This window comes from Dermochelys coriacea, chromosome 15, assembly GCF_009764565.3.
Source record: "Dermochelys coriacea isolate rDerCor1 chromosome 15, rDerCor1.pri.v4, whole genome shotgun sequence".
Classification (NCBI taxonomy): Eukaryota; Metazoa; Chordata; order Testudines; family Dermochelyidae; genus Dermochelys; species Dermochelys coriacea.
Genome location: NC_050082.1, coordinates 15768483 through 15791128, shown reverse-complemented (window position 1 = coordinate 15791128; position 22646 = coordinate 15768483). Strand labels below are relative to the sequence as shown.

At 44.0% G+C, this 22646-nt stretch overlaps 1 protein-coding gene across 1 annotated transcript in view; it reads left to right on the top strand.

Moving 5' to 3' along the window:
* GNB1L (G protein subunit beta 1 like) overlaps positions 1 to 22646 on the top strand; it is a 57730-nt gene that overhangs the window by 32678 nt on the left and 2406 nt on the right. Inside the window, 4 exon segments of the mRNA XM_043498081.1 lie at positions 812 to 845; positions 847 to 969; positions 13558 to 13656; positions 17902 to 18117. Of these exon segments, the coding sequence (XP_043354016.1) occupies positions 812 to 845; positions 847 to 969; positions 13558 to 13656; positions 17902 to 18117 (472 nt within the window).

Genomic DNA, 22646 nt, shown 5'->3' with positions numbered 1-22646 from the left:
TCTCAGTCCACTTCCTAGGGTTAAATCCTTATATATGCATAAAGTTTTGAATATTCATGTGTCTATATCTGTGGACTGCAGAAGGTAGGGGAGGTGAATGCATCCCCTCTATCCAGGGCCAAGATACTGTGCTGTTTTCGCTTATGAACTGGAATAACAACCAAACCTTCTGTGCACCAGTCGTGTAGTATAAAGGGCAAACTGGCTTCACATAACTATGGAACTATTAGTTTCCCTTCCCCTACATTGTGACTTTCTGTGTCTGAGTGTGTGAGGACCTGCACAAGTCCTGTTGCTGGCACCTAGGAGGTGTGGACTTCTGTGCATCCTTTCCATAAGCAGATCCATGATTTTGATTTGGCCCACCACACCGTGGAAAATTTCAGCCTTATGGCTCTAGTTTGTTAACCCTTGTTACTCATCATTTTATGGTTTGTTTCTCTCCCATTAACTCTCCATGGATATACAATATTCCTAGAATCTTTTGACATAGTTTTTACCTCTTTGCATGTATTATCTTTGTCTAGTTGGCCTTGTCTAGTAAATGGGGGTTTTTAGTTTTGTTTGTTTTGCCCCTCTTTTACATGGTCCGTATAGTCATTACTATTTGCCTAGTGCATTTGATGCCACATGTAGAAGTTTTATTTCATTTCTGGGAGAAAACTGTGTTATTATGGGCTTTTTTTTATGTTTGTGATTCTGACCTTCATAATTACTATTTGAATTATTATAACTTACTTATTGTTGTTATTGCAAAAACACTCATTTGTAAATGATCACCTACAGTGTATTTATTTTTTTATTGTAAAAGCCAGGGTCGTAACCAAACGATCTGCCTCTGGGACTTTGGCAGAAGGAAGGAACACAGTGACAGATTCTGTTTGACTGGAACGTGGGATTCTGCAAAGTTCACTGCTGAAGGTGGCACAGGATATTGGCTAATGGCTATGCCAGGAAAGACTAGATGAGGTAGGAAATCTGTTCCCTTCTGTTGCTTGGAGGGGGGAAAGTTTAGCGGGCTTTGTTCCTTAAATTATCTGACATGGATGGAGTTTCGCCCCTTTTCAGACTAATCTGTTAAAGAAGAGACACAAGGAACTCTTTGTGGGTACTAATTGGACCTTCCAGGGTTATGGGCCTGAACCATAAATTTTGCTCTAATAACAGAGCTTCTATCCTGGTTTTATCTAACATTTAAATATTGCAGTGATGATCCATATATGCAGGGTTTTGAAAAACTGGTAATACAGCTATCTGAGTAAGGGAGAACTAGTGATCTGCTGGCTAACTTAATGTTCAATAGTTCATCTATTGGAGGTACTGTTCTTTCATCTGAAATGTAAGTCGCATATAGTGGGAGATTTGGATGGCTGAGGGATTGGTAATGCGATAAATAGTGTTTCACCCCATGTTAATGGTTTTACTAAGACCAAGTTGGAAATAGGTGAAAGTTATCACTAGCTGATGGATGTTTAGTGAAGTCTGGGTGCCATGATTTGACGGTCTCAATCCAGTTCCTACTGGACACACATCCATATCTCAAACCAATTACCACAACTGCCATTATTTGACAGGCTTCTTAGAAGTGTCAATAGGAAGGCCAAAGTCTGAATGGATGTGGAAGTTGAATCCCTCCTCTATAGAGGTGATCCCTTCAAAACAGGGTTAAGGAGACGTGCAGTAGTTTGCACTGCCACTGCCCCGGTGTACTTGTTCTGGACTTTTGTACTCTGTCTGATCTCTAGTGAGCACTAAATTAGCCAAAACCTTTTTAAAAAGTAACATTAAGTTGGGGGATACAACTTTTATGTTGTATAGTGTCTATTTTATCAATGTTATATTGTAGAAATCTTTTATTCGTTTTTATTTTGTTTGACATGTAAAAGTCAGATATCTATATCTCTTTTTGAGGGTAGTAAACAGATAAATATTAAAATACATCCTCATCCAGACATGACATTAGAATACAAAAAAAATGAAATACAGAGAAAATGGCATATAACTTCATATATAGATAATAACAAAACGTGTTGCTAAACATCACAAACAGGCATCAAGGACAATTGATTTTTTGGGTTTCAAGGCCCATATATATGAGGTAAAAATGATAAATGGTGCCCAGATAGCAAGAAAATATGGATTTTTTTAAATTATTTTAAAGTCATGCACATACTTTAGTGCTTTGCTGGATTAAGGCCAGAATGCTCAGCACCTTGCAGGAGCAAGCCCTAAGCCTGTGAGCAAGGCTAATGTAAGGTTTTCCCATATTAGTTCAATAAGAACAAAGTACTACAAAGCAAAAACTTCATCTTAAATCTGAAAGGAGCATATTCTGCTGCTGGGGGTGGGGACGGGGGGCATTGGTGCTTATATACATATATTTTCTCTCTCTCTCTCTCTCTCTCAATGAAGAATGAAAAAATCACCTAATCCAACAAGAGGAAAGTTGTTGTTTTTTTTACCCCCTTTCTTAAATTCATCTTTGTCTTTTTTGCATTTTGTGTGCATGGGCCCTGAAAACTGATGATGATTTGCTATCTCCCAAGGTAAAAAAGTTCCACTCTGTGTGTAGGAACCTTTACATTAGACCTGTTAAATTCACATAAATTCCTATAATGTATAGTACCTCCAAATAGGCAGCACTGTGTGAGACAGAGTGAGAACTTTTGTGGCTTATGATTAAAATGAGACTTAATAAGTGTTTATGCTTGGCTGGTGCCCAAAAAAGAGTAATTTTGTCTTAAAGCAGGTTCAGTCCATAAATAATAAGATCTGAACAGGCATTTATTTGTTCATGATCGCATTTAAATCACAAATTATGAGTTACATGCACTTCTCTTGCCAATTTGCCAGAAACATGTTAAAAGCTTTATTAATGTGAAAAAGAAAAAGGGTGTGTTTCCTTGTGGCCGTCTTTAGCCACCCAGGAACAGTATTAACCTCAGGCAAAGGCAAATCTTTCTTCTATTAAGGAAAACCAATATAAACACAGAACTTCAAGTTTTAAGTTACAGTTGTCAAAATGTATGAAACGGTATTTATTTCTGAAGCTTCATAGCCATTAATGCAGACTCCTTCTCTGGAACAGTCAACCCAGCAAAGGCAGATTGTGCCTGATTGTCTTCTCCAGACAGCTCTTTTAGTCTTCTTGCTACCCTTTGTCCTTGGCAAGAAGTTTAATTCTCTTCTGAAGCATGCTATGGTGGGAGTAAAGGAAATCTTAAAAAGATGCAGCAATGCACTTAGCACAATGACATCTCTTTCTCTGAACACTGCAATTTCCGTCTCCTGCTTCCTTTGCTCTATGAGTTAAAGCACTTTCAGATTCAGGGGCAAAAGATAAGTGCAATTATTTCTGCTATTTCTTTTCCAGCTATTGTTATATCTAACTCATTGGTTACCAGTGGTGGCAACGGAGTCTCCAGAAAAGAGCATTTTTAGTTATAGTCTGACTCCAGTTAATAAAAGCTCCCAGCTGGCCAAAATTGAGTGTGCTCTCTGCAGTTGTCCTGTTCTTGGAGATGGCTCCCCATCACTATAATCTGGAAATAGTCTCCTCTTCCATTGTTGTTTGGGCTTAGAAATCTTCCCTATGTTCTTTTTAGTACATTCTGGCTTCCCCAATGCTGGAGAGCAGCTGGCTTTTGGCAAACCAGCTGACAGCTTGTAGAATTGAGGAAGATGTCCTGGCAGGCTTTGAAGTAAAGATATGGAAATCAAAGGAGACCACAGCTGCCTCTGGCTTGATTGATGACTCCCCAAGGAGAGAGAAACTCTCATATGGCCAGTATCTCAGATGGATTTGCACAACTCACATTGACTAGAGTTGAAGTTGTATGCTTGTATCTGAAAGCAAAATGTGGCCCTAAAATATACCAGAATGACCCAGGCTGGTAACCCTTGGAGATACCAAACATTTACATTCCTTTTTCATTCAGAAGTAGAGATTCCAGGCAAGTGTTTGTTTAAATAAAATTAAATGTAACCTCAGTAATTAAATGTACGTTTGTACTGAGGGGAAATATGAATAATGTTTCTGACAATAAATATTTGTTATGTAGGAATTCGACTACCTCAGTGCAAATTGACATGGACAGTTTTGCCCATTTATCATGCCATGGGACATGCACAGAAATTAAAATTCTAAGGGCTTGATCCTCAGCCCCTGATCCAGCTGTTTTGCATGCAGCACAAAGGGGCTGGAAAGCTGCACTAAACAGACAGTCAAGGATTCTCCCCGCTGTAGGAGAATCCTCAGACAATATAGAGCTGCTATGTTGGCTTTACACCATTCATTTTCTCTCCTCACTTTTTCCATATAAGGGGTGTGAACAGAGGCAAGCTATGAGGAGGGCCAGAGCACATATCCCTTGGCCAGTACAACAAACCCTATAACAGCCACAGCCAGCATAATTTTGAGCAGTCTAAAAGGTTCTGCAGAGTTACTGGGGTTTATTTCAGAGCCTCCTGGACCCAGGATCAGGGGCACTAGAAAGATTACTTTAAAACCAGCATCCTCTCCACTGTGCCAGTTATGAGCATAGAGCTGCTGAGGATATACCCCTAAGTGTGAAAGCTCTTGGGCTGACTGGAATTATGCAGTAGGATCTAAATAGTTTGAGGTTTAGAACAGTTCTTATAAAGAGTTGATTTATTCTGTGTCATTAAAATCCAATCACTTGCACAGCCTTATTGAGTTAGCTTTCTGTGGTAAATATTATTACTCCTGAGGACATTCTGCACCAAAAGATTAAAAATTCAGCACACAATATTTTAAAATTCTGCAAGTTTTCTTTGTCAATAAATAAATGCAGAGGCTCCAGCATGGCAGTTGGGAGCACAGGCCACTGGCTGCACAAAGGTGGGAGATCACCCTACTCCCCCCTGGGACACGGACTCAGCGGTGAGGCTGCACCCAACCCTGACACAGCACAAGGCCTGGGCCTGCCCCAGAAACACCCAGCGGCCCTGCCCCTCTGCACCAGGCGCACCAGGTGTGGGGCAGGCAGGCTCAACAAGGCAGGATTCAAGTGGGGAAGGGCTCAGTGTAGAGGGATCCAGCTGTGAGGTGAGAGGATTCTGTGTGGGACAATCCGGGTGCAGGCAGCTCAGAGTGGGGGTCTAGGTGTGGGGGGATCTGGATGCACAGAGGCTCACTGGGGGCGGTTCTAGGTGAAGGGGCAATGGGACTCTGCAGGGGCTTCCAGGTGAAGGTGGTGGGGCTCAGTGGAGGGGTCTGGATATGGGGGTCTCAGCAGCTGAATGTGGGTGCTGGGGGAGTGGGGCTTGGTGAGGTGGGGATCTGGGTGAAGCTAGTTGGTGGTCAGTGATGTGGGACTCAGGGTGGTGCAGGGGGTGGGGCATCAGGTTGGGGGTTTTAGTGCAGGGAGCTCAGTGGGGGGTGGTCTGCGTGCAGGGGGGCTCCAGATCATGGGGTTCAGGTATGGAGGGCTTGGGGGGTGGTTCTGGATGTACCGGGTGAGGCTTGGCAGGGGTGTCTGGGTAAGGGAGGTAGGTGCATGGGGTTGGCGGATGGGGGAGCAGCTCCCTTTACAGTGATCCCTCCCCCCACAGCTGAGGTGTGATGTGGGCAGGAAGCAGGGGAAGATGCTGAGCTTCCTGCAGCTGGGGGAGGTTTCTGGGCGTCAGTCTGACACAACCCCAGCCACTCCTTGCAGGGGAAAAGGAAGTCCCATCCTCTCCTGCCTCCAGCCCAGCCCAGCCGGGACTAGCAGCTAATCCCAGCTCAGGGTAGGAGCCACTGGCTGGGGTGTCCCCAGCCCCATGGTGATTTACCTTTCTGCCAGCTGCTCTGAGTGCCTGAAACAATGCATCTGCAATGCTAGGGAGTGGAGTGCTGTGTGACTGCTTTTGCAGCTTCCATGTCAGAAAGTCATTTTTCTGTGGGGAAGCAAACAAATCTGCAGGAGGCATGAATTCTGCGCATGTGCACTGACGCAGAATTCCCCCAGGAGTATAAATATTATGGCACAAGCATTTAACATAAATGTCTCCAAAGGAACAAGAAATTGGAGTCTTGCTTTTAGTGTTCTATGCGTTTCTTGGGTGTTTGTATTTTTATTAATTTAGTTTTACCCAAGTGATTGTGACTGCTTTCAACTTTTGTGATATCACAGAAGAAAACAGTACTTCTGTCTATTATCAATATTTGAAATAGGGTTGTTTTATTTCTTCTGCTTACTTCACAGCTGTTTAAGCTTTTGCTGTGTGTGTTATAACTTAAAAATATTGATTGTAACAGATTAAAAAGAGTGCTTTGGATAAGCTTTCTGAAATAGCCCTTTAAATGCAGATTAAACCTTTTTTTAATATTACGTAGTTGTATTCAAATTTTAATCCTCTGTTTATTTACTCAACAATACAATAACAATAGTGTGCAAGAATCAATAGTCCCAAATCCTGTCTCCAGACTGAGCACTGTGTTGAGGGAAGAATCCTCCTCTGGTCCCAAGACTCAGAGCAACAGTATCCTCTGCCACTATTGTCTTCCCTTCCAGCCTCAGGGCTTCAGTCACCTTCACAGCACTTGCGCCCCTTTACACATGGGGAATGACTGGTGATTCTATGTAGTGGCAGTTCTTCGAGTGCTTGCTCATATCCATTCCATATTAGGTATGTGTGCTTGCTACATGCACCGTGCCAAAAGTTTTTCCCTCAGCAGTATCCATTGGGGACCAGCTCTGGCGCCCTCTGGAGTGGCACCCGCATGGCGCAGTATAAGGGGCGCCGCCAGCTTCCCCCACCTTCAGTTCCTTCTTGCCGCCAGTGACAGTGCTGGAACTTCTGCTGCTTCGGCTAGCATTGTCGTTCTCAGTTCTTGCAAACTTTGAAAACCTCTAATATAGTTGTATCTAGTTAATAGTTTTTTAGTTACCCTTAGTAGTAGTTCTCAGACTCTTTGTTAGTCCTGAACGGGACTCAGCCTGGGGACGGGGCATGCCCCGGTCCCAGGCTTTAAGCCCTGTGATCGCTGAAAACGGCCTATGCCAATCCGTGAGCCACATACCAGCTGCCTAAGTGCTTAGGCGAAGGGCACATAAGTGACAAGTGCCATATCTGCAAGTCCTTTAAACCTAGGATGAAGAAGGAGCGCGATATCTGTCTGAAAGCATGCCTAATGGAGTCGGCACTCTCTCCAGCACTGGAGCAATGATCCAACTCTGCACCAAGCACCGCGGCCTCCATTCACGATGCTCCGCCAGCACCATCCATGAGCCAACACCAGTCCTCCTCCACGGCGCCGGTCAAGAAGCTGGAAAAGACCGAGGGGAAGATCTCCTACCTCTCGTAAGGGAAAGGAGAGGGCTGGGGGCAAGCCACAACCTGTGCCGGACACCTCAACATCCCCCCTCAGAAAGTTGGGCCCCAGCTCAAGTCGAGCAGTGCAACCCATCCCTCACTTCACCTGTGACTTCAGATAGCAGTGCAGGCCCCCGCCAGCTTCAGGTGCCATCAATGCCCGAAGCCCTTCAAGCAGCTCAGGAGATCCTGATGCTCCCAGTGCCACTCACACTGGTTCCAGCAGTACCCCAGTCTTGGAGAAAACCCGCATTTGAACCTCTCCGTGTGCCCCAGCCTCAGTGGCACCGTTCCCCATCAAGAGAGATGTCCTGCCATCGCTCGCCCACCCGAAACCGTTATGCCTCTGGACTAGAGAGGCAAGCTCAGTGGAGCTTTCTTCAGTCACCACACTGGGGACACCGATTGAGGGACTCGAGGCGTACCTCTCCGGTAGATTGGCACAGACCCTCTGAGACATGCACAATCCAGCAAGAACTTCCAGGCCGGCCCTGACTCTCTCCGAGGGCCTGGTACTGATCACAGGACCAACTGAGGATCAGAGATCACAGATCGCTGGGCCATCATTGCCTGTCTCCTAACAGTAGGTCACCCTACTTGGGAAGATCCTCCTGGCAACCGGCCCATATTAGCTCCCAGTCCTGTTGGACGTCCCGATACCGGTCGAGTAGTGTGAGGTGTGGATTGCCATGTCTCAGACGCAGATCCGCTGAGCGCCACCGGTCCTGAGATCCCAACCAAGACGCCCGTCTTACTCAGACAGGTCAGCTTCGGGGTGCAGAGACCAGCACCAGTTGGACAAGAGCCACCGCTCCACCCCATCCTGGTCGCCCAATACCGACTGCTCCGTTTATACCTTCGGCATGGAGCAAGGCTCCCTGACTGTGGGACAAACCCAGGTACCTGTGGTGCCGCCTACATCGTCAGCACCGAAACCTGTCCTATGGTACCCGTGTAACTGTGGTTCACCCAGGCCTCCTGGTTGGTGTCGGGAGCCTCAGACCTGGGCCTCAGTATCCCATCCCCCTCTGGTCCTCGAGGCTTCAGGGGGTAAGACCCCACAGGTCCAGGAGGACCCAGGGGAGCAATCTGCTGGACCATCAATGGAAGTAGAGGTACCTGCGGCACCGGCATTAGCCTCGTCATCACGAGACGAGGCTATTACAGGGCCCCCTCACCCAGTTCCTCAAGATAACACCAAAGTGCACCAGGAACTTTTGAAAAGGGTCGCGACCAATCTGGGACGTCAGGTAGGGGAACTGGAAGAGCCCTCTGACTTCTTGTTTGATCTCTCTGCTCCTGCCAGGGTGGCTCTACCCCTTCATGAAGGGGTTTCCAAAATCACTAATGCCCTGTGGCAGACCCCCTCTTCCCTGGCTCCTGTCTCTAAAAGGGCCAAACACAAGTACTTTGTGCCAACCAAGGGGCACTTATATTCCCACCCTGCCCCCAATTCTCTCATGGTAGTAGCTGTTAACCACAAGGAGAGGCAGGGACACCCGGGGCCACCCTCAGAAATAAAGATTCGAGGCTGGATCTCTTTGACCGTAAGATTTATTCATCTTCCAGCCTTTGGCTGAGAGTGGCAAACCACCAAGCCCTCCTTGGCTGATATGACATTAATATGTGGCAAGCCATGGCCAAGTTCAAAGGGTCACTCCCTGAGGCTTCCAAGAAGGAGTTCCGAGCAATTCTCAATGAGGCCATGACTGTGGCCAGGGTGGCCCTCCAGGCAGCATGACTTCCACTATCTCCATGTGGTGAGCCTCCTGGCTGCTCCTCTCTTGGTTGTCCTCTGAGACTCAGCAGTCAATGGAGGATCTACCCTTTGACAGCCGGGCCTATTTGAGGAGAAAATGGACAGCAAGTTTTCTGGCCTCAAGGACTCCCGCACCACTCTAAAACCCTGGGTTTCTACGTCCCAGCCCCAGCGTGTAAGCGGTTCAAATTGCAATAGCCTCAAGGCCAGGGGAGCCAGCCTCGGCAGGACCAGCCCCACAAACGTGTCAAGTGCTACAAGCGCCATCCAGGCCACCCACCTTCACCCTCTGCCCCATCGGGCTCGACCTGTGCCAAGCAAGGGGCTAAACAGTCACTTTGAGGGCGCATCCAAGGGCGACCTACCAGATTATTCCTTGGATCCATCTGTCCCAGTGTTTGCCAACCATCTTTCCCCTTTCCTCCCTGCTTGGACCGCTATAACCTTGGACCAATGGGAACTCGGCATGGTGGAGCAGGGTTTACCCTACAGTTTGTTTCTACTCCCCTTCCCACCCACCTTTCCCATCCCTCTTAAGGGACCCCTCTCATGAGAGTCTCCTCATGCAGGAGGTAAAGAGGTTGCTACAGGTGGATGCAGTGGAGGAAGTTCCTCTGAGTACAGGACCAAGGGGTTTTATTCCCAGTACTTTTTAATCCCAAAGGTCAAGGGCAGTCTATGGCCCATCCTGGACCTGCGAGACCTCAACAAGTACCTAAAGTTAAAGTTCTGCATGGTTTCCCTGGCTTCTATTATCCCCTCCCTGGATCTGGGAGATGGGTATTCCACCCTTGACTTGAAGGACACATACTTCCACATAACGATCTTTCAAGAGCACAGACTGTTTCTCCAGTTTACGATGGGGCCCCACCACTACCAGTTTGCAGTCCTCCCATTCGACCTGGCAACAGCACCGAGAGTGTTTACCAAGTACATGTCAGTGGTAGCAGCTTCAGATCTATCTGTACCTCAACGACTAGCTCATCAAGGGCAGTTCCAAGTCTCAAATCCGAAGGGATGTTGCGGTGCTTCAAGCCATGTGCTGCTCTCTGCGCCTACTGGTGAACAACAAAAAGTCAACGTTAGTGCCGGTGCAGAGGATAGAATTAATCGGTGCGGTCCTTGACTCTACCTGCGCCACAGCGTTCCTGCCACTAGAAAGGTTCCACGCATTGATGAACCTCATCAAGGAAGTCTCCGCGTTCCTCAGCCAGGGTCTGTCTGCGCCTGCTGGGTCACATGGCGGCATGCACTTAGGTGGTCCATCATGCCAGGCTCCGGATGCAACCCCTGCAACAATGGCTAGGAATGGTCTATTCCCAATCCTGGGACCACCTGGAAAAGATCATTACCATTCCCCAGACAATACTTACCTCGCTGCAATGGTGGACCAATCGCAGGACAGTCCTGTTCTGTTCAAACCCCCCCCCCACTCCATCAAGTTGGTGTTGTACACCTCTGACTTCGGCTGTGGGGCACATCTCGGCAACCTCCAGACACGGGATGTGGTCCCTGAAGGAGGCACAGTTACACATAAATGTCAAAGAGCTCCAAGCAGTCCGGCTGGCGTGTGTCTGGAGTCTTCCTGCCCCACCGATCGGGCAAGGTGGTATGAGTTCTGACTGACAACACAGCCTCAATGTTCTACATCAACAGGCAAGGGGGAGCACACTCATCGGTCTCTGTCAGGAGGCGCTCTGTCTATGGGACTTCTGTATCAACCTCGAAATCCACCTAGAAGCTTGTCACCTTCCTGGTGTCAGGAATACGCTGGCAGACCAGCTTATCAGGGACTTCTCCTCCCACCATGCGTGGTTGCTCTATCCAGAGGTAGCCTGCATGATCTTCCAAAGGTGGGGAACTCCCTAAGCGGACCTGTTCACTATCAGACAACAGGAAATGCCGCTGGTTCTGCTCTCAGCAAGGTCTGTGCAAGGGCTCCCTCTCTAATGCCTTCCTCCTGTTGTGGTCAGGAAACCTGGTGTATCATTGTCGCCGATTCCACTCATCGGCAGGGTCCTGGCAAAGATCAAGCGAGACAAAGCACAGGGTGTCATGGTTGACCCGGCATAGCCTTGCCAACACTGGTTTGGCATGCTCATGATCTTGTCAGCAGCCCTGCCTGGCCCCTGCCCAACTGACCGAACCTGCTGTCCCAGGACCACGGTCGGCTCCCACACCCCAACCTCGAGTCCCTCCACCTCTTGGGCTGGATGTTGTATGGCTGAACCCGGAGGAACGGACCTGTTTGGAAGGAGTCCAGCAGGTCCTCCTAGAGAATAGGAAGCCCTCAACCAGACTGACTTATGTGGCCAAGTGGACAAGGTTTTCCTGTTGGGCATCCGAGTATGGCATCTCTCCGTCGCATTCTTCCACACAGGCTGTCCTGGACTACCTGCTCCATTTGAGGAACCAGGGCCTGGCACACTCTTCCATTAGAGTGCATCTCGTGGCCATCTCCGCTTTTCACCTGCCAATCCAAGGACAGACGGTGTTTTCCCGTGACATGATGGTCAGATTCTTGAAAGGGCTCAAGAGACTCTTCCTGCAGGTGCGGGCTCCTGTCCCACAGTGGGATCTTAACTTGGTCCTCTCTAGGCTCACTGTCCCACCCTTTAAGCCACTGGGTTCCTGCTGCTTTTCCCACCTGTCATGGAAGGTTGTGTTCCTGGTGGTGGTGGTGGTATTGGCGAGACGGGTCTCTGAAATTAAAGTCTTGACCTCAGAACTGCTGTACGCTATCTTCTACAAAGACGAGATTCAGCTGCGGCCCCACACAGCCTTCCTACCGAAGATGGTATCCACCTTCCATATGAACCAGGACATCTTCCTCCTGGTGTTCTGTCCCAAGCCGCACAAGACCAGTGAAGAGAGGTGTCTTCATATGCTGGACATCCTAAGGGCCCTGGATTTTTATTTAGAACATACCAAGCCTTTCCATAAATCATCTCAGCTCGTCATTGTTACAGCAGATAGGATGAAGGGCCTTCCGGTGTCCTCGCAGAGGATTTCCATTTGGATCACCTCTTGCATAAGGGCTGTTGACCTGGCATGGTTTCCACTCTGCCACCGATTGTCAGAGCTCACTCAACGAGAACATAGGTGTCTTTAGTGTCTTTCCTGGCGCACACCCCTATCCAGGACATCTGTAGAGCCGCAACATAGTCCTCTGTCTACATGTTCATGGCGCATTATGCCATCACTCAGCAGGCCAGAGATGACGCTGGGTTCGGCAGAGTAGTGTTGCAATCGACACATCCATGAACTCCTACCCATCTCAAACGGTACTGCTTTGGAGTCATCTAATATGAAATGGACATGAGCAAGCACTCAAGAAAAGACAGTTACCTTTTCCGTAACGCGTTCTTTGAGATGTGGTGTTCATGTCCATTCCATGCAGGCGCCACTCCAGAGGGTGCCAGAGCCAGTCCCCTATGAATACGCTAAGGGAAAAGCTTCCAGCACAGGTGCGTGTGATGAGCACACACACCTAATGTGGAATGGACATGAGCAACAGATCTCGAAGTACACCACTTACAGAAAAGGTAACTGGCTTTTCTATTGCCCCAACATCAAGTCATATTGCACAGCTAGACTCCCCAAATTTTACAGCACTGCCTTTCCCACAGCACTGCGGTGGAACTGCACTAGTTCCATTGCAGATAGCATCTTCTGTACCCATGCAGGAAGGGCTAAGATTTGGCCCATAACGACCTTGCCACACTAGGAAAAGTCAGACCCCTAGTTCACTACCAACAGTGCAATGCAGTGCAACCAGAGCAAGGTGGATGCTGTTGTGTAGACAAAGGACAAATATTTAACACAGTGGTGTTTGACCCTATTCAAAATAGGGTCATGCTATACGGTAATAAAAATTCCTATGTCCTGTCAGTGCTACAGCTTGCACCAGTGGAGAATTATGGATCTGAATTTTGCCAGTGTAGACTCAGCCAGAGGAAAAAACTATGTGAAATCAGTATGATGATGTACTCCCATACATGACCATCATGTAGCCATAATGTAAGGGATGAGGATGAGATAATACAAGCATCCACTAGTGAATGTAACAGACACGTTTAACAACAGAAATATAGGAAGAGGAAACAAGGGAAGAAAAGGGAAGATTTTTAAAAATAAAATCAGCCTGCATTAACATCCAGTTGTATTGGAGCTGATTGCAAAATAAGGAGGAAATAGCAGAAAGTGGAAGAGGAAGTTCTGTGATATCCCAACAACTTTGTTTCATTCTCTTATAAAACAATGTGTCTGTCTAGATAAGGATTCTACAGCTATCAGGCTTCCAAAAGCAACTTAGGTCCTGCTTAGATTTAAGACTCCTTCCCAAATTCCCCCTAGAGAGTGTATTTTAAAAAATCAGAGAACTTACACTCAGCCATAATCACTTTATCAGAGTCATGTTTGTACAGCAAAATTGTGACCTGGAGCCTGACCAAATAAACTTACTTCCTTAATGTCAGGTTCAGGTATTGGAGCTGCCATCCAAGACATCAGTTTGTACCTTGAAGCCAGAGGCGGATGCCAAACCAGGCATGGTCATGTGTCTGAAGCTATGGCAGGTAAGGTAACCAGGCCTGCCAATTCTGAAATGTTTTCCCTGTGCTTCATTTTATATGGAGCACATAAATCATTCTTCACTCAGGTTTTGATTTATTGTCAAACAATCAAGTAATATACTGTAAAGAGAGCGGGGAGGGGGAGGCAGATACTTGTGAACATCCTTAGTGAAACTTTCTGAGTTAGCCAAGCTTTAATGGAAGGTACGTGACTTGCAAATGCTTACTGGAGGCTTTGCAACCTTAGAATGATGCAAAAATCTTGCTTCTAATCAAGAAAAAAATGAGCATAGTACAGACGCCAGGCTTTTGATATAGTCTCTCATTATAAAAAAGGGTGATGAGAAGTGATTTGGGTGTTTAAAAAATAGATAGGTTGCACGTATCCACTAAGAAAATTGGTTAATGAACATTTTTTATTCTAGACATGGCATATGGACAAAGTGTTACGCCTTGTATTTATGTTGGATGAAAAATAGAAATAAAACAATTATTTTTAAAAGTCTTTGTAATTATAAGGTAGGTATCGTACCCCAGCTGAGGAAAGGAAAGTTTAAGTGATTTGCCCCAAGTCTCACAGTGTAGTGGTGGCTGCAGTGGTGGGAATAGAAATCCTGATTCACAGTTCCCTACTCTAACGATTTAGACCACATTCCCTCCCAGTGTTTGTTACTGCTACATCACTGGAAATTATTTACAAATTATCAGATGCTTGCAACCAGATCCTACCATTGCTCCATGCTCAAAATTCCCATTGACTTGCATGGAAGAAGATGCCTTATGAAGCAGATGTGGGAATGGGGCTTCAGTGAGCTAGGGCCCCATCCTGCTTCCCTTGAAATCAAAAAGGAGTTTTGCTGCAGACTTCAGCCAAATGTATATGGGCCCGTAGATCTAACTCATGGCGGTTTAAGGATTCATGTACAATCAGAAATAAATTAAAATGGTACTACTGCATTTTTATTAAGCAAAGTAAGATTTTAAAGGTCTAATAAATGCTCAGCTCAGCATTTGAGAGAGTGTAGGTTTAATTCATTAATGTTTGTAGAACTATTGGAAGTCCTGGGATGGAAGGTACTCTAATTCTTATAATTATTATTTTTTTATAGTGAAAATACTTCTCCTTCAGTTTTGTGCTTTCATTAGAAGCGTCCTGATGGGTTATCTCATTGTGAACCTCTACAGTAAAACCATAGACTAAATGAACACCATTCCATGTGTCCTATCCTCCTGCATGCTAATTCAAAAATGTTCTGTGAATCAGTGAAATAATACCCCTACTGGGAACAGCTTTACTTAGACACTGAGCTGTAGATTGGGAGGAAATTGAGGCTTAGGTTAGACTTGTGCTTTAAGAGACATTGGCTTCTCCCTAAGCAATTAAAAAGCAGGCTTTTTCAGCATATTTTGCCATGTCGAGGGCAGAGTAAAAATTAAAATATCATTTTACTAAATCTCTATTTATAATATTGATCCATGATTGATACCAGTATTTTTTCCCTCACAAAGGAGCATATTCATAAATGCAAATGATACACAGTGGTTGTCTGTTGCGCTTCACGTCTTCCAGCCATTACTAACTGGGTGTGGTAGGATTTGCAAGAGTGAGGATGTCCTCCCTTAAATTTATTTTTTGCACTCCTTGGGAAAGGCACCATCTTGCGTAAAGGGACAAACAAAAAAAATTGAACAAGAATAATACATGTAGAAACTGGAAATGCAGAGTTATTGCTTTATACAACCTATAGCAATTATTCCTGCCGAGTTGACAGTGGATCACCTTTTCTTCCTTCCTTGACAGTTATCCAAATGCAAAAACAACAAAATGTTCTGCTTAAGAGGGAAAATATAACTTACTTATTAAAAAAAAAAATAGTTTCCCCTGAAACCGGAAGATGAGAGCTGAAGATTTTTCTTTAATGAGGCCCATTACTGAAGCAAATAAGTTATTGTGATTTATTGCTTTGTAAGTAAGGGATCAAACCTAGAAATCCAGCTGATTTCAATAACTATATCATAACTTTGCACATCCACATATACAAGCGTGTGTACTTGTTCAAATATGAAACTTCATGAAATTTGTATTACCCTGTACAAACATTCTCCTCTTCATGCAAAACTTTATTTATTTTTAAATGAGACCAGTTTTGGCTATAGTCAGTTCATAGTGGTTATTTTCACTAAGAAAACCAAAAAGTTGGAGCCAAATTTTCCTCAAATGCTCAGCACCCAGGGTTCCTAGTATTCTCAGTGGGAACTGCAGGGTGATGAGCACCTGTAAAAATTTGCCCATTAAATTATGAAAAAGACAAAGGACCTAACAAGCTGGCCCATAGATACCTTGCTTTATTAACTAGCGAAAGTTATCCACATCTTGGAGATAATTGCTCTTGAAGAGTAACGTGCTGGTGGTCATTCGTTGTATGAGCAGCTCATAGAGGACAGTTCCAACCAGAGAATGAGCCAAGCCTGGCCTTTGCAGAAGAAAGAGGACTGTCATTTAAAGGATGTGGCATCCACAGGATCCCAGCCTTCATTTGGAACCAAGATCAGCTAGGGAGATTACACACACATGTCTGGGCACTGCCCCTTCATAAGATAGGTGCAGGGGATTTTGCTTTGTTTTCTTCTTGTTTTTTACAGGCCACTTTCAGTCCAGTTCTGTGGTTTTGCCAGCCCTGATATTTACTTCAGGATTCCTTCCCACATTAAGCACTTTCTTAAATTGAAAGAACATATATCTTGGGGCTATGAAGAAAGGATCAGGGCTTTAACTGCAAACATTCATGAAAGGCTACTTTCTTTCCCTTTGCTTATCAAGGAGAGCTCTTATTAGCAGGACCACCCATTATTTGTTAGTTTAGCTACTCCTAAAATGAATGGTTTAATAACTAGTGTGAGAGTAGTCTGGAAAATTAAGAGATGGTGAAGATTTGGCCAGTACAGATTTGTGTCCTGCTAGTGAGTCTCTGGTGATTTGAGAGAGAGCCTGTATAGTGACACAGAACGGTAGGTGATAATTCATTCTCTGGAAACTTCTTAGAATTTTATTTTAAAATCAAACACCAAACACAGTAGGCACATAGGATCAACAGAGAGGTGTTTGAAAATAATAAAATAAGCTAGCATAGGCATTACTGGGACAAGACGTCCCTATACATGCTGGTGTTAAACTTTGGGCCTATTCTGGTAGCTTTTCTCCTATTAAAGACATAGTTGGCATTTACACATGCTTGTTTTTCAGTTGCTTTTCATTAGGGATTTGCATCCTAGCTCACATGACCAGTTACTGATTACAGGGTCATTAGCCTTTTGGCTAGTGCAATGATGAATATTTTCCTTAAGTGTGACATGTAATCCAGTAACGTTCCCTTCTTTGAGTTATTTCAGAGGCTTAAATAAATTAGGTGTCTGCCCAGGGTGCCATGCCCTTTGGCTTGTGACATCATTAATCAAAATATCTCTCAATTGGTTACAGTGGGATTCAGACCTCTGTTAACTCTTTGGTAACTAACAAAGAGGTTTTCAAATAGAAGTTTAGCTGTTGTGTCTTAAACAGTGCAATGCATTTGGAGAAATTATCTGTATGCAGGACTCATGGGTGTTTTCACCTTGGCAAAATGAAAGTGGAATCTAATTAGTGGGGTAAATGGACAAAAGGAATCCAAGAGATTTATGTGAGATTGGAAAGTGGTATAAAAACCTCCTACTTTGAGAAAATGGAGCATGATCTTGGTAAAATGTTGAAAATGTAAGTTTGGTATTGTATCTTAAATTCGTAAATAACTTTCTGAGAACAAAATGAATTTGGTTCTGATAGCCTGGTAATAACTTGGTTACTATGTGTAAATATTTAGAGCCCCACTCAAGCTTATGCCATGAACTATCTCACTATGAGATTCTGACATTTTGAGGGTCATGATGTTTGAATCAAGTGGTAAAGAGGAAAATTATTTAGATTTTTAGGGAGGAAAGTAATTATATGCTACAATGATGGACACTTCAGTCATGATTTAACAGTAATTGTTCTGAATTAACATGTATGGAGCACCAGAGGTTGCCTTTAGTGGCAGCCTTCTGGAGCTTTATGCTCTAATAAATTTGTTAGTCTCTAAGGTGCCACAAGTACTCCTTTTCTTTTTGCTCTAACACTGTTCACTTCAATGTTAGGTTTTTTTCATTACTTTTCTTGGTGCTTGGGCTGAAGCCTGTCTGGGGGATATAAAACTCTTTGTTGTTTCTGAACAGCCTGACTTTGGTTCATGTCCTTTTCTTCTGGCTGGCTACGAGGATGGATCAGTGATTCTGTGGAATTTATCAGGGGGGAAAATATTAAGCCGACTTGCTTGCCACCAGGAGCCAGTGATGAGCCTTGACTTTGACTCTGAAAAGACGAAGGGGGTCTCAGGCTCATCTGAGGAGGTGCTTACCGTCTGGAGCCTCGATGAGCAGCAGAACTTAAAGGTCAGAATCATCAGCCCCTCTGTGTCATTTATCCCGCTTTGCACTAACAGTTTGATAGACTAAAAAAATATTTAGTCATGAAGAGGAGTTGTTGCAGATCTCTAACTAATTAATCACAGACTGGTTAGAATGCAGGAGAAGGCTGTCCATGCTGTTAGGCTATAGTTGAAGAAAGGTGAGGATTTTTTTTAAACCTTTCACATTTCTGGTTCTACCAAAGCTGTGTTTAAGTAACCGACACATAGGCTTACCATTCTGCAAGTCACTATTTTTATACATTTCTTCATCATTACATTATTGTCCAATACTCAGAGCACTTAATAAATGAAATTATTGTAAATCGAAAATTGTTTTCCTAAGGGTTTTGCTTGAGTACCTACAGTTTTCCCTTTACCTTAGGAAAGAGAAACATTTTAAGACAGTTACAAATAAAAGATTAAGGCTAGAATAAGTGATTTACTTGCCCAACTAATATTGAAAATCAGTGGGATTTAAGCACTTTTGAAAATTCCATCCTAAAATGTGAAATAAAGTTACTAATGTCAGTTTAGATACTAGAACTCTCCTCTTGTGTAGGATGGCTCCTTTATTAAAATATGGCCTAAGAAAGCAGTTGATCCTAATGATGGTGAATGGCATTGACCATGGCTTAATCTGGACATCATGAGTAAAAGTTGTTTCAGTGCCAAGGGATTGAGTGGTGGAAATTCTAGGATCTGGTATTCTAATACAGAAGTAGCCAGATGATGATTGTGGATAAAATTTATGAAAGTGTAAATAGGCCCACAAGGCGTTCTACATTGCCTGAGTATCTCTTCACAACATATGAGTGGAAGGGTCATAGAGAGGGGCCTTTGCAACTCCTGAGTGAAGCAGAGGGGTGCTCTGCAGTAATTCCAGATAGACCTGGATCTACATTTATACTGCCTCCAGGAGGAAGAGCAGCTGCTGTTCAAGCTCCTGGGTTTCCTGCAGCCAGGGCCGGCTCCACGCACCAGCGTTCCAATCGGGTGCTTGGGGCGGCAGTGTTTCCACGGCGGCAGCAATTCGGCAGCAGCCCCTCAGTCCTGCTGGCCGCGGCAGGAGTTCGGCGGCAGCTCCTCTGTTCCACCGGCCGCAGAAACACTGCCCGCAGCTTCTCCCTTTTGTTGTCTGCGGCGGCAGGTTTTTTTCACTGCTTGGGGCGGCAAAAACTGTAGAGCCGGCCCTGCCTGCAGCTTTGTGTGCACACACTGTAGAGGGAGAAGTGAATTTCATCCTCGGAAGAGTGATTTGTTTTTATTCAATATAGCTATCTTACACTGCATTTTCCTATTGACATTAGTCTGTGATAAATCAAGTAGGAAAGAAAGGGATGTTTCCATCACAATATCCTCTCAGTTATTTGTTATAAATTAACCTTAATGGGAGACTACAGGTGTGATTTGAGGGGTGAATAAACTCTGAAGTTGCTCACCTGATGGTATTTCAGGTTTGGGGTTTTTTTAATGGGTTGTAGCTCTAAACTTATATTCCCAATAGATGCACAGTTGGTTATTGCAGTTTTAACTGACAGTAGTTTTCCTTGGATGAAGTGCTATTTAAGTGCAAAGTATTAAGCCATAAATAACATTTTTCACTTCATGCATAGTGTGAATCCACTAATAAAATAAATAAAATGTGTCTCCCACACGACTGCTAGAAATAGTCAAGGACACAGATTAAGTTTTTTTCCACTGTTGCATTAATAACACAAACCAGATGGGGATTTTTCCTGACATTCCAGGTACCTGAGGTAATGGTAGTATTTGGAAAGCCACTCAGTGGCACACTATTTTTACTCTAAAAAGTTTTAATAACTAAACTTGGTGCATAGCTATCTGCCTTTGGAGAAATAATGATGCAATGATGGCACTGCTCTGCTGTTTTATGTGGCAGTGTTCCAATGTGTCAGTGAAAAGACGATGAAGCTAACTAACTACGTGGCTTATCCCCAGGAGGGAAGCTGGCATATTGTCTGGTACCAGTAAGTTGCTGAAGTCATCAGTATTAGTGAATGGCTGGACTAGTTATGAGGCTTCTGATTTGGAGGAGATAGTATAATTAAGGGATAATGTTTGTGGCAGAGGCAATAAACAGCTCTTGCGGGTGATTAATCAGCAAAGCAGAGCTGTGGCATTCAATAATTGCAAAAGCTCTTTACTGCTCATAAACTCCACCTTGTTCTAGTTATATAATGAAAAGGAAGATTCAACAAACCACAATGTAAATCATCAGAAAATTTGTTTTTCTTGTCTCTTTAGGCTTTAAAAGCTCAATGTTGCTGCTGCCTTCTTGGCTAGATGGCTAGAACAAGGGCACAGCTTGAGGGAATACGTGTTTACAGGTGAATTATTTAAAAAAAAAAAATCTCTCTCCTGAGTGAAAAGGCAGGTCAAAGACTCAGGTCATAGTTGTTCGCATATGTGACTAGCCTTGACCATGATTGGCTGAAAGCATAGAATCCAGATCTCCTTTGGTTCGATTCTTTCCTTTCTGGATCATGAAATGGTTTTCTACTTTGGAAATTTTTCTGATGTGTTTTTTGGTTATATTCATTGCCCATGAGCTTTTAAGGTGGCTCACTCAAATCCCCTGACCACAGCATCAAGTTACTAATTCCCTGAGTGTTTGTCCAGGAGTTTTATTCTGGCTCTCCTCTTGTTCTGGTGCGTCTCTAGCAGATACTGTTATTTCCTTACCATTCCTTAACCAAAGAACATTACCATTACAATCTTCATTGTCAGCTTGTAACTTGCTGTTGACATGTAATTCCAATTATCTTCTCTGGACAGATCTTGTTCATCTCTATTGACAGTACTATTGCAGTTCTCAGAAGTAGGCTTTGGTTAGGCCCAGGTTCACAACCTCTGTTACTTAAGCCAAGTCTCCAACACAGAATGCTGCTGGTATAGCAGGCGTGTGATACATACAGGCGTGTGAGAAGGTGTGATCCCTGACTGACATAGAAGTGCCAGCAAAAGCCTTTTGTGTAGACACAGTTATACCAGCAAAATGGTACTTTTCCTGTTTATTTCTCTCAGGGAGCTGAAATAAGCGATACCAGCGGAAGTACAGTTTTGCAATTTTAAAGTGCAGCCATGCTAGAAGTGCTTTGCTGGTATAGTATAAAAGTGGTTATAGTGTAGATCTGGCCTTAAGCCTTCACTGTACTAGAAAAGGTTTGAAGCTATAGCCATGGCGGTATAGATATACTGACAAAGGATCACTGTGGAAAGACGCTTATACCAGCAAAAGAGCTTATATCAATTCCCTGAGCTAAAAAGCTATGCTAGAAAAAGGGCTTTTTGCCAGCACAACTGCATCTACACTTGGGCTTTTGCTGGCAAAACCATGTTAATAAGTGGTGAGGTTTTTTCAAACTGCTGCTCAACATAAGCATAGACCAGGCCTCCATAACGCTTCCAATTTTGCTTTTTTGCCTCCAGTATTCCTTCCATTTGGGTCTATTACCCTTATTCTTTTCTGTTTCAGGACATCTCCATCTCCTGTCTTATTTTGTGTGGTGGATGCAGAAAGTACACTCCAGGTTTTGAATTAACCATTCTCTTAAGGAATTTGCATTAATATGTATCATTTAGGTATTGGAGTGCTGCTTAAAAAATAAACAACAAACTAGTTCTTGGATAATTATTAGAGTTTAAAAATACTGGAACGTGTTTTGGATCTGATCCTGCAAGGTGCTGGGGTGTCATCAGCTTGATTGTGTATATACTTTCATAATTTAAATAGGGATTTATCTAGATTTTTAACTACATTAGTAGACTTGTTAGGGAACTAATATGATTTTTAACTGACCTCATTCTGTATATAATGCACCAATTATGTATCATGGAATGCTTTTTGCAGAGGAAAAGTATACACATTGAAGAGCACTTCAGTACAACTTTCTCCTTAGGAAAACAGCTACCACCCACAAATTTATGTAAACTATAAATTGAATTATGTTGAGTTTTCTGTGTGTTTTATTTTACTTCCCGAAGAGTGTGTTCTCCCTTCAGTTTATGGAGGAATTTATGTTATCCCCTAGTATAAATGGGAGGTGTGTGTGTGTGTGTGTGTATATATATATGTGTATATGTATGTATATGTACACATAAAAATTATAGCACACTATGTGATCAGAGTATACCCCCAAAGTCTTTTCCTCTTTTCAGTGTATGTGCTGAAATGTACTAGCTTTCTTATATATTGACACTGCCTAAATAATGATAGTATCTGCACTAAGTGATAATACAATAGTTATTAGTTTGATACTCCGTTTAAGTCTGTTTTCTATGCACTCGCACACCCCCTCCATAACTAAAACACTTTTTTTTCCCCCTAAGGGCTCAATCCTGCAAAGTGCTCAGTATTGCATTAGGGATGCTAACTGCCCTCAACTGTTGCAAAAGCCAAGTTGTGCACCTCACATGTGTGAGCCCAAAGAATCCTCTAACAACAGCAATAAAATGCTTCCAAGTTTGAAATCGGTGCCTAGTTCATAATCC